At 40.8% G+C, this 12,155-nt stretch overlaps 1 protein-coding gene across 3 annotated transcripts in view; it reads right to left on the bottom strand.

The window, feature by feature from the left end:
- The window catches only part of LOC5502169, a 108,331-nt gene that overhangs the window by 24,616 nt on the left and 71,560 nt on the right, over window positions 1–12,155 (bottom strand). For all 3 annotated transcript variants that reach the window (XM_048729321.1, XM_048729323.1, XM_048729324.1), the window contains 10 exons: window positions 9,975–10,078; window positions 9,176–9,314; window positions 7,428–7,729; window positions 7,151–7,292; window positions 5,550–5,845; window positions 4,426–4,564; window positions 3,554–3,855; window positions 2,787–2,943; window positions 1,969–2,273; window positions 1,776–1,890 (listed from right to left, as the gene is read on the bottom strand). In XM_048729321.1, the coding sequence (XP_048585278.1) occupies window positions 1,776–1,890; window positions 1,969–2,273; window positions 2,787–2,943; window positions 3,554–3,855; window positions 4,426–4,564; window positions 5,550–5,845; window positions 7,151–7,292; window positions 7,428–7,729; window positions 9,176–9,314; window positions 9,975–10,078 (2,001 nt within the window). The remainder of the gene's footprint in view (window positions 1–1,775; window positions 1,891–1,968; window positions 2,274–2,786; window positions 2,944–3,553; window positions 3,856–4,425; window positions 4,565–5,549; window positions 5,846–7,150; window positions 7,293–7,427; window positions 7,730–9,175; window positions 9,315–9,974; window positions 10,079–12,155) is intronic.

A 12,155-nucleotide genomic window follows, 5' to 3' on the forward strand; every position in this document is an offset into this window, starting at 1 on the left:
TGAACAAGTCGCTTTTAAAACAACTATGAAAAATGATATGATTTCGATAAGTGTAAATGTGAACCACTTGTTATTGACTAAGGCATATGTAAATCCGGAATTTTATTACTCTATAAGAATCCATAGAATAGCAATAAGGGGAAACGCTGATTTGAAGAGGCTCTTAAAAGAATTTTTGTGAAAAATACATGGATAATAAAGAATAACGCACCAAAAACTGGTATTCGACTCTGCCAAATTTTCGTCTTTAATAAGACTTCTTCTTGAAGAAGTCTTATTAACCTATTATGACTCCTGGCTATTTTTGAGCTGAATTTATAAAAAAACAGACTGAAAACAGATACCTCCCCCCTATTCTGAGTTTTATACAGCCCGTCAAAGTCAAACACCGCTGCACCTAGTCAGCGGTATCCTAGCTTTCCAACAGTGCTTTGCGGTCCCATCTCAAATCCTTTGTCGCTACGCTGAGGCAAGCACAAGTTGGTGGTTGCTTGTATTTTTCATAAAATATACAGCTTTGAGCATATTGGGAGAGTGTTCTAGGGCATCATGAAGTCTTTTGGGGCATGATTGAGTGCTGTTCGTATGGATATTTGCAAGCAAAGGTGGATGCATGGTGTTTTTTTCTTGTTTGGTTTTGCCTGGATGAGAAAATAATTTTCTAATGAATCACAGCTCTCCTAAATGCTGTCTTTTGTAAAACAAAAATTGATTCAAAAATTGTTTACTCTGCTATTCTGGGTCTCTATGACCTGGAATTGATTTGTTTGGCTTCGGGGTAAAAAACATCTAACTTTGGGGAGAGGAGTGTTGACTGGCCCTTCCCTCGTGAACGTTTCCCCGGATCTTTCAGAATGCTTTGCAATCCGTAAAGGCATCCAAGTGGTTTCACAAGCTTTCAAGGAGTGTGTTTTGTGGCCATGGAAATCGACCTGGAGGATCAGAATAAAGGTATCTATTTGTGTCTTGAGCTGATCTCTCTCCCTTGCGTGGTATTTTGAGCGTTTTGTTGAGAGGGGTGACTCTTCTTTTCTTTTGTTCGATTTGAAACTTGTAAAAGAACCTGAGCTATTATTTGGCTAAAGAGTAGTTGCTATCACCTTGGTTGAATACATATCTTCAAAACCATTTATCCCTTAGACTGATGCCTGAGTATCTTCATCTTGTTGTGTTTATTTTGCATTTATGAAGTTTTGGGGTTGTGGGTACTTCTCAAGGCCGGTACAGGCCGGTTGAGGGGTCAATGTGTTATAGACGGAAATTCGCCAGAGTCGAATACCAGTTTTTGGTGCATTGTATTTATTCTTCTGGTTTAAGATCACGACTATTTGGGCCTTTTGGGCTAAAAAGGTATAGATATTATATAATGATTTCCTTCACTAACTTGATCAAAGAAGTGTAATTACTGTATTAACTGCCCTCTTGAATAACAATAGAATCCAAGATCGCTGTCAAAACATTTTGTCATTAAAATTGGGGATGCTTCCCTAATAAGTTCTTATGGGCTCTTTTAATTGTTTGGTGGAATCATTTCTGATTCGAACTTCGCTTAGAAATCTTAAGTTGCAATAAGTGATTGGTTAGCCAAGTTCTCCTCATTAAATGCCTAGACGTCAAGGCCCACATCGTTCTTAGACTTTATGTGAGCTGGTACAACGCACCGTGGTATGCCTGGTAAAGTACAGACATAAGAGTTCTCGAAACACAACCTTATTTTTACGACCTCTTTGAGAACAATCGTACGATATTTGTTATGTTTTGATGTATCATCTTACCACATCCGATGATATTATGCAATTCCATGCAAAGGGAATCCTTAAAAAAGGGAATGATTTTGATGAAACGCGCTGAGAAATGCTCAAAGAGGTCGTGGCGTCCAGTTGTAAAGGTCTGAAACAAAAAACAAAAATATTACAGATGTAGTCCACATATATCACCTGGCTAGAACTAGGGTGAACAGCTTCTTACCCTTGGGGACAGTTCTCCCCGGCTACGATAGGCTGTGAAGCCCTGGTTCTCATTGGCATATAGCAAGTTGTAGAGCAGCGACTGCGTGCCATGATCCTGAATATCTATTCCTTTAACTAGCACTTCTCGTGAAAGCTCGAGCTGCAAGAACTGCCTGCTGTCGTTGAACTCTGCGCACCACGTGATGTGACCGGTCAGTGAAGCATTGTGGGTTAACATTCCATATGTGTGGCTCATGGTGTAGTTTACGCCAGGTTCCGTATAAGAAGAGTTCTCGCTTGGAAATAAGATACTTGAATTGCAAACTAAGTAAGGAATAATAAACATCAAAAGAATAGCATTAGCAAGAATTAAGCAGCTGGTTTCGGATTTACTTATTAAATAGTATGTCAATTCCTCGCTTAAGTTCAGGACAACTTGATTTTATATTTAATACGGCGCCTGGATGGTGATCTAGCAGCCAGTTAATTGAAAGTGTTAGGGAACGGTCTTCCGGGATCTTTAAGACCAGGCTGATCTTTCAGATGACTTTATTCTCCCGAAGGCCAGCACACAATACAATACTACTAAAAAGAGTAAGTAAAATACAGATCTAGACTTGCTGTATTTATACTCTAGGACCAGATAGCAATACATGTGTCGGTGGTCCCACATGGAAGGAAACCAATGCAATACAATCAAAGAGGGAACGGGGAGAATTGCATACGTTAAGCAAAATAGACCGATCATGAAAAAGAGCAAAGGGGTGGGAAATCACTGCTGAATTGATCCCTTGTCCCATCGTATTTACAAAATAATCAAGGTAATAAGTTACTTACCGTAATACCCATAAAGCTCAACTTTCATGCCAGGTGGAAAAAAGCTTGAGTACACGCTTTCAACAAAAATCTTCACGTATCTGGTGGGAGGTGGATGTTTATCCAATGTGTGATTGACAACAACATGCCAAGCATTCATCAGATTTCCTGTGAAAATCTAGGAAAACATTATTAAAAATTACTAAATCAAAATTAGAAAATTAAGAAATATTAGAGTGAATTTTTTGTGTATCAATTATTTTGAATTTAGTGTAGCAGCATTCAGTAATAACAGGAGATATAGTGCATGCGTCATTCTAGGAGTGACCTTGGTATTCCTTTTTACTCATTGAAAGACCTTCCAAATACAGTCCAAGCATAGCTGTCGGGGCGCGTGTTACGTCACACGCTCGGAGCCTTAAGATAAAGATTTCGGACTGCATAATAAGATGAAGTAGAAAAGAGTTAAACTGCGACAAAAATTGATTCGAAACAGTTTCATATCAATATTAATCAATATGGGACATGCGCTAACGTGCGTTTTTGGGTGGCAATTTTGCGCACGCTCAGGCTTTTAACGGCAATATAACAGCAAAAAATAAGCTATCTAGCTCCGAATGAATTTTTTTTCAAAAATTGTTTTTATATAAAGATTTAATTTTTTCGGCGTTCTTTGGCGTGGCGAGCGCAGTCATTTCTGTGTTTATTTTGGCTTGAATTTGCTACCCAAAGATCACGTGATCTCAGCACAAGTTCCTTATTACCAGCTTCAAAGTACCAACACAAACCTTTTTTTGTCCAAATTGCGTATAGTGCACCCACATGACACCATCAGTGCTAAAGTGTAAGCTGTATCCCCGCACGGCGCGGCTTTCATAGCCTTGTGACGCCACCGCCGTTATGACGGCCCCGTAAAGCCCAAGATCCACCAACAGGAAATTGGGGGAACGGGGTGCATACCAATAATTACTCATCATTAAACGACCATTCCAAGGTGGATTTTCACTCCAAGTTAGCGCGGAAATGTTACTAGATGGAATATCGCCATTTTGCATTCCTAAGGCACGGGAACGTCGATCTTTTCGGCCAACTATAACAAAACATAACATAATTAATAAAACATGAAAACAAATATTGGTAAACCATCAACTCGAGTTTTCGTGACGCGATGTGGACACCCGTCCTGAAGTAATCGATGACGTCACCAAAAGCAAAACTATTTGACGTCATCAAAAACCGAAACTTTCATATCTCATGCAGGAAACATAGTTGGACAATCAAACTTGGAAGTTGTGTCAAAAAGAAATTAAGTGGGTAAATGACATGTGAAGCTGAAACAGAACGGGCAAGTGATGTGTGACGCCCTCGACGACATCATAAAAATATACATATATCTGAAGATAAAAGACGTCGTCAGACAACCAAATTTAGAAGATGTCATACGGCCTTGGGAGGTAGTTTCTTAACTAAAGAGGAGATAGCAGTTTCATACGGCCTTGGAAGGTAGTTTCTTAACTTAAGAGGAGATAGTCACGCGAGATGTGTGATGCCATCGGTAGCGTCACAATCAGTCGTGACGCTTTATAGGACGTAAGTCCTAAGATAACTCTACATAGATCCCTATCCGTCAACTTGTATGATTATATCCCAGCATTCTTACCATGAAATCCGTATAATTCCATCCTCAAACAAGCCCTTTGTTTCCACTTCACAGGGTATATTCGGATGAACCTCGCATTAATGGAAGTGTTTAATGTATACTTGATGACAGAACTATCGTCATTGCTTCCTTGAAAAACCTTTAAAATTCATGTAGTTAGCCGCATATTAAGATCAGTTTGTTGTGGATAACTTGTTGTGGATAACTTGTGATCGTAATGCAAATTCTCAGGGACGTCCTGGCGTCCCATGCTAAATCATAAGTTCAGTAGTGATGTCACGTACCTTATTGTAGGTTATTCATTACTTATGTCACGTACCTCATTGTAAGCTATCTATTCCGGAGGACTCGAACCTTATGGTACATTTTCCATTCCTGATGTCACTTGCCTTATCATAAGCTATCCAGTCCTGATGTTTCAGTACCTTATCGTAAGTTATCCAGTCCTGATGTCTCGTACATTATCATCAGTTGTCTAGTCCTAATGTCTCGTACCTTATCGTAAGCAATCCAGTCCTCATGTCACGTACCTTATCGTAAGTTATCCATTCCTGAGGTCTCGTACCTTATCGTAAGCCATCCAGTCCTGATGCCTCGTACCTTATCGTAAGCTATCAAGTCCTGATGTCACGTACCTTATCGTAAGCAATCCAGTCCTCATGTCACGTACCTTATCGTAAGTTATCCAGTCCTGAGGTCTCGTACCTTATCGTAAGCTATCCAGTCCTGATGTTACGTACCTTATCGAAGTTATCAATTCCTAAGGTCTCGTACCTTATCGTAAGTTATCCAGTCCTGATGTCACGTACCTTATCGTAAGTTATTCAGTCCTGAGTTCTCGCACCTTATCGTAAGCTATCCAGTCCTGAGGTCTCGTACCTTATCGTAAGTTATCCAGTCCTGAAGTCTCGTACGTTATCGTAAGTTATCCAGTCCTGATGTTTCGTACCTTATCGTAACCTATCCCGTCCTGAGGTCTCGTACCTTATCGTAAGCTATCCAGTCCTGATGTCACGTACCTTATCGTAGGTTATCCAGTCCTGATGTCACGTACCTGATCGTAAGTTATCCATTCCTGAGGTCTCGTACCTTATAGTAAATTATCTAGTGCTGATGTCGCGTACCTTATTGTAGTTTATCCAGTCCTGATCCAGCTGACGGTAAGAGATCTTAAACTGCTCCACCCAAGCCTCTTTGTTTCTCTGGCCTTGGATCGCGATGAAGCCAATATCGTATTGAGACCTTAAGTCTATCTGTAGGTATGGCCTAATGTCACTCATGTTCGCGCACCATGCCCCATGCCCCCGGGCCGTGTGCAGTCGTGCCATCTCTGGACGCGTGTAGGGATCCATGTAGCTTGACGCTGTCATAAGCTCGTCTTGAATCATGTAGTTGGACAGACCCACTTCAAAACTGCGTGCTGAATGTCAGCAAACACGTAATTTTCAATGAACGAGCATAATCACATAATCAAATGTGCTTTTTTTCGAAGGCAGCATTTTTAAGCAGATTCTTGAAATAAGTTTTTTTTAATATTGAATATTTGGTCTTGATGCAGCATTTACAGGAGCATATGAAACTTGAAATAATTAACTAATGTCATTTTCTACACTACACTATAATAACAAAACTTTTATGATGAAAGAAGTAAAAAGGAAAAAAAATACATATCTAATAAAAATAAAATATAAATATATATCAATTTTTATTCTTGGCGGCGCTTAGTGACAATGCCAAAGAGCATGCTGCATGCAGGCGAGGGCAATCTTGGGAAAAAAAGGCCCTGAAAAACCGTTATTCAAATTCTTTCAATGCAATGCATTAGGGTTAGCATAAATCACAGGTAGCCCAAGCTATTTGCCCCTAATGATATTTACGGTAAAAATAGGGCGAAAAACAAAATTAGTGAAAAGTGAAAAAAAATATCCTGTGTAGTCTAGTGTTGTGTCCATGTTTACTTTTTGCGTGTTCTCTGGCCGTATTAAAGCGCCTTTTTCAAGATTCAAGATTCACGATTTCAACTCTTACCAGAACAAAGTGAAAGGTAGGCAAGTAATTTTGGACATACCTCACGTTCCGTCCTCAAAAACACACTTCCCCCGCTCAATCGCGCTCAAATCACGGCGACATCCTCACAGATAGTTGGAGTCCAAAACCAGCCCAAACCTCGAATTTGGCAACCGTCAAAATGCGCGAGCGCTAAAACATCCCGTGTACCTGTGGCTGCGTAGATTTGGCAAGGGTAAAAAAGGCCCCTAACTGGTTTTTCTATGCCCGGAGATATGTGTGTATATTTTTTTTGCTCTGATTTTGATGTTAAGGGCACGTTTTTTACCCTAGTCTACGTGTTTGGCCACGACAAAAACTTTTTTTAAGATTAGTGCAGACTAATTTCGACGCTCACTCTCAAGGAAGAGACCTCTTTTTTGCGCTCGCGGGGAAGAGGCAATTTTGACGGTTGCCAAATTCATTGTTGGCAAGCATATTACGACGACAAAAAGACGAATATTCTGCCAGATTCCTCTGCAATGGAAAATCGTGTAGCGCTGAGGTTTGGGCTGGTTGGACTCCAACTATCTGTGAGGATGTCGCCGTAAATATCATTAGGGACAAATAAAGTGCTTGGGCTACCTGTGCATAAATCTGCTAACATCGACATCAAGCAATGTCTGCGCATGCGCAAAGGGATACTTTCATAACATTCGTGCGGCCTAGAATTATTTACCTAAACATCCATACACTTCAATACGCAGGCAAGGTTTCCCTACGAAAAACTGGTTAACAAGCTTCAAGTATCTTGCTTGGAGTTTCTGGTATAGTTGCGTCTTTATCCTTGGAACATTAGGGTCGGCAGCTTTAACGCTTATCTAATAACAAAAACTCAGTTACACTAATAAACTGTACCAAATTATGTCTTTGATAAAAGCAATTATTTTATAAATACCCATACATAATTTCATGGCAAAATAAGGAAAGTAATAAATATCGAATAGATAACTTACTTTAAGCACGTACTGTGCATTGGTTGTGCCAAATTTAGCCCATTCTTCGTGCTCCTTCTCTTTGTATTCTACGTAGAAGGAGCTCATCCAATACATTCCAGATGGGTGGCCTTCAGAGGCGAAGCCACTCACGACATAAATGTCTGCAAGATCTATCTGAAGGTATTCCTTGTCTCCCGTCCCATTAGCGCACCAGGACTCGGCTCCCAGCTTTGCTTTCCAGGGCTCTTGGCCTAACTCAAAGCTAGAAGCACTGAATAAAGAACTCGGGAAATTCGCCACACCAATGGGAAAGTCACAACCTACCAATTAATGTGCGCATGATTAAAAATGTTAAGGAAAAAAGTTTAATTGAGCATTTCAAGTTTGTTCTGCCGAAGATTGGTTTGCTTGGTTTGATGACTGGTAGGGGGTGGGTGTGTAGGTGGATGGCTGGTGGGTGGATGAATGTGTAGGTGGGTGGGTGTGTAGGTGGGTGGGTGGGTGTGTAGGCGGGTGGGTGTGTAGGTGGGTGGGTGGGTGTGTAGGTGGGTGGGTGTGTAGGTGGGTGGGTGGGTGTGTAGGTGGGTGGGTGTGTAGGTGGGTGTGTAGGTGGGTGGGTGTGTAGGTGGGTGGGTGGGTGTGTAGGCGGGTGGGTGGGTGTGTAGGTGGGTGTGTAGGTGGGTGGGTGTGTAGGTGGATGGATGTGTAGGTGGGTGGGTGTGTTTCAGTTTCAGAGTCCGTTTAATCTTTGTTTATCGAGGGTAACATATTTAACCGAATATACAGTTTTCTAACATATGGCCTTCGGTTAGTAAGCACTGTCACTTAGGGTGGTCACTGCCAGAGGGTTTATTGCGTCCCCAGTGGTTCTTTTACGTCCCTTCGCTTCAGGTTAGTGTAGTGTAGCTTGAAGAGACGGGGCCTCCGGTTTAGTGTCCTTATCCGAGAAGACTGGAAACACGGGAGAATAACTTCAACTCACTTGTGACACAAATTCGAATCAAGGCAGGAAACCGGAAAATCCCCAGTTTGAGCCAGGATTGGAACCTGGGCCAGAGCGGTGAGAGGCCGATGCGCAAGTCCACCCGTGCTTCCAACTCGGTGGGTGGGTGTGTAGGTGGATGGGTGTGTAGGTGGATGGGTGTGAAGGTGGGTGGGTGTGTAGGTGGGTGGGTGTGTAGGTGGGTGGGTGTGTAGGTGCGTGGGTGTGTAGGTGGATGGGTGTCTAGGTGGGTGGGTGTGTAGGTGGATGGGTGGGTGTGTAGGTTAGGTGGGTCGGTGGGTGTGTAGGTAAGTGGATGTCTGGGTGGGTGGGTGTGTAGGTACATGGGAGGTTGGTCAGAGTTCTCTATTGATTAGTTAGTACTGTAGGTAATTATGAAAAACATATAACACCATCGTTATCATTTTACAAAAACCATTTAAACAACAAAATAATAAACGATTATTCGATGAGGTTTTAGTAATATAAGAAATAGATTAAACAAGTGGAATCTGGCGAGGCAAAATCTATTTCCGATTTGCACATAGGCAGCCAACTCACAATCGTATCTTCGCGCCCTAGTAGATGCATTGCGCGTATAGCATCACTTATCTGCTAGCTGATTATTCACTTATCAGCTAACCCTTAGACTGCGTGATTCTCAAAATGAAACCAGTCAGAAGGGACATAGTGAGAACAATGTACAATAATGACAATTATTAGCGTAAACAATTTTCTCATCCACTTAAACATCCTATTTATTACCATACTTGGAAGTACTCACCGTCGAACCCGAATAGTTCAATTTTCAAAAAGGGGCCAATATACCACTGTTTAGGCGTGATTCGGATGTGGCCAGCGGTCAAATTCGAGGAAAGATAATGAAGTCTGACACTGTACGTGTCTTTGTTGCCTTCAAAATACTGTCAATCACAATATATAACAATATTAGAAGAATTCCTCAGCATAATAACAGCTCTGAGTGGTGCGACTCAATTATTCTCTCTAAATGCTCGTCTTAGCTCCCAGCTTTAAATTAGCGCCTCGCTTCGAATTTTTGCCCCCTAACCCCCACCCACACAAGGCAAAAAAAATTAAAGCGCCCCCACCCCCCACCCCCGCCACACACACATATATGTAACCCTCTATTTACTATCTAACCACCAGGACCGCTCTGTTTCGATAAGGTCAGACCATAACGTTCCACAGTAAACGTGGGGTCGAGCTTCTCACTCATTCAATTTCGTGCGCAATAACCTACGCGCTATTCGTCGAGATTTTCTTGCGCGGCACGATATGCGACTCTGGTAAGCCGTTAAATCGAGGCTAAAAGTCTTTTAACCGGTGCTCAAATTGCAAAGACTTATTGTTACAATATTGTTAAAAAAGATCATTTATTTAAAAGTTTAAAAGACTGTCCTCATCATTTGTCATACCCAGCCGCGTTCACAGGGGGGGGGGGGGGGGGGGCTCAGGGTGCGTATTCTTATTAAGAAATCTTCAAATTTCTATGCTTTTTCCATATGATATCTATTACGGCGCTTCTCCCCTCAGCCAATCCTGGGTACGCGCCTGATGCTTACCTTTATTTCTCCTTCCTCTGTATAATCAAACCATTGCTTTGCATCCATACTAAAGTGAAGCGTGAACCTCGTAGTGTAACTGGTTGCACCTTGCACGGCGATTCCTGCAAGCCGAAAAGAATTAGAGGAAAATCGACATTCACTTCGTATGGATGGCGAGAACACCTTCTGCCAAAAACATTCTTGATGTTGGCAAGCGGGGCCATGCGTATTTGAGCCAGGGTTAGAGCCTGTGCTAAGGCCTGAAAAGCCTGTGCCATTTAAAAGTAGGAGGGAAAAATGGAAAGGTTTGAAAAGGGAAAACACTCATTGTATTGTAAGACGTCCCTCGACCAGTTTATACAGCTAAAAATACTTTGATATTTATTAATAGCGAAGACGGAGACTCGTAGCTATAAAAATATATTCAAAGTATGTGATTCAATTTTTGTTTCCTGACGTCATTACCACGGCCTGCTAGCTATCGGCCTCCAATCGCAAGGGCGGTAGGAACAGCGATTGTTGGGCTAAATTCTGATAATAAACGAGGAATTTTCCTATGGCCCCTGAGTCGGGCAAGTTCCGGCTAGTGCGTCGGGGACTGTTCGCGCGCCACGGGGTAGTAGCTCGGATTACGTAACTTGACCGGTTTTTTTTTTAACACAAAGAGCGCGTCGCGAACATTTATGCCAAATTATCAGAGGAAAATTCGTGATTTATTATCAGAATTTAGCCTAACAATCGCTGTTCCTACCGCCCTTGAATTCATGTGACTAGTCCATGCGACCTGGCGAGAAAATTGATCGATGTTCGCTTGGCCAATAACAGAGCTTTTATTCAAAATCTCTATTTTTGTGTAATTCCCTCTTAATTATTCATAGGTTCTTTCGATATACACTGACATTAAAGAGCATCTTTAAAGTCCATATAACCTTTAGAATTGATAGATTTGGTCAATTATTTAAATTTTCATCTTCCAAATGGTATGTGGTTCGTATGGATACCATAAAACGCGCTAAATGGTTTTCGCTTTATCGTGATTTCTTTGATAATAGTGTGGTATTGCCGTCTCGAAATTTTAACGGATTTAAAGTGCCCCTAGCATCAAATTCCAGTAACTTGTATTTAATATTTACTTATCCTGAGATGAAGAATAGGTAAAGAGTTTTCATATGATATCAGAAAATATCTCGAAATTTGACCAAGCGTTTAAAAAAGATACAAGCGTTTAAAAACAGCTTTTTCTTTTCACAAGTTGACCCCATAAAACGAGCCCGCGCGCAGTGAGAACAGCGGGTGCTTGCATCAAGCTAAAATGTGCAAGAAATTTTCTAAATAAACGCTTTTTAGGGGATGTTAGCATTTAAAAATTATTCGAACAACCCTTTGTTGTGAAAGAAAAGGACTAGAAAAGGAAAAGGAAAAAAAGGAAAAAAAAGAAAAGAAAAACATCGAAACTCGAAACTCGAACCGTGGATCAAGGTATTCGAATTCAGGCGCGCATTCGTAAAAAGATGGAACTCATTTGAAAAATTAGAGACCTTAGAATGATTCAATGAATTTACAATTTTTACACAGTATTAAGTTTTAAATAAGCTTTTTCTCAAATAACTATAAAAAAATTATATCGACAAATTTTTCCTCTACATATAAAAGTATTTGATTTGACGAGGACAAAATAGATTGCTCATTTTTGGGGGGCATTTTTTTTATAGCGTTGAGCAAAGGAACTTTAAACTTAAAATTAGATAGATTAATGTTTGCGGTTGATTACAGTTATAAATTGGTAATATAAAACTTAAAAGATATTTAGAATTTTCAGGCTTTTCTTTGATCATACGATAATTGATACCCAAACTTAAAGAAATTGATTCGAGGCCTCATAATGATTCAATCCAATTAGAACTGCGTCTCTGCTTTTGTTCACTCAAAAACTAATGTTTAAACAAATTCTATCGACAATTCGTAAGCTAATTTTTCCTTAGAAATAAGGGAAAAGGCCGTAGTTAAAAACACACACACAATTTGACACCTATCTAGGAAATATTTTATTTATAATTATAGCGGAGCTCCCACGCGAAGCGCCGCGTGAGCGGAGCCCCATACCTAAGAAAAAGTAGTATATAAAACAAATATGGTAAAAAATATTGGTAACCCATTGACTCAAGTTTTCGTGACGCGATTTCCGTCCGTCCGTCCGTC

The sequence above is a fragment of the Nematostella vectensis genome, chromosome 6 (genome assembly GCF_932526225.1).
Source record: "Nematostella vectensis chromosome 6, jaNemVect1.1, whole genome shotgun sequence".
Lineage (NCBI taxonomy): Eukaryota > Metazoa > Cnidaria > Anthozoa > Actiniaria > Edwardsiidae > Nematostella > Nematostella vectensis.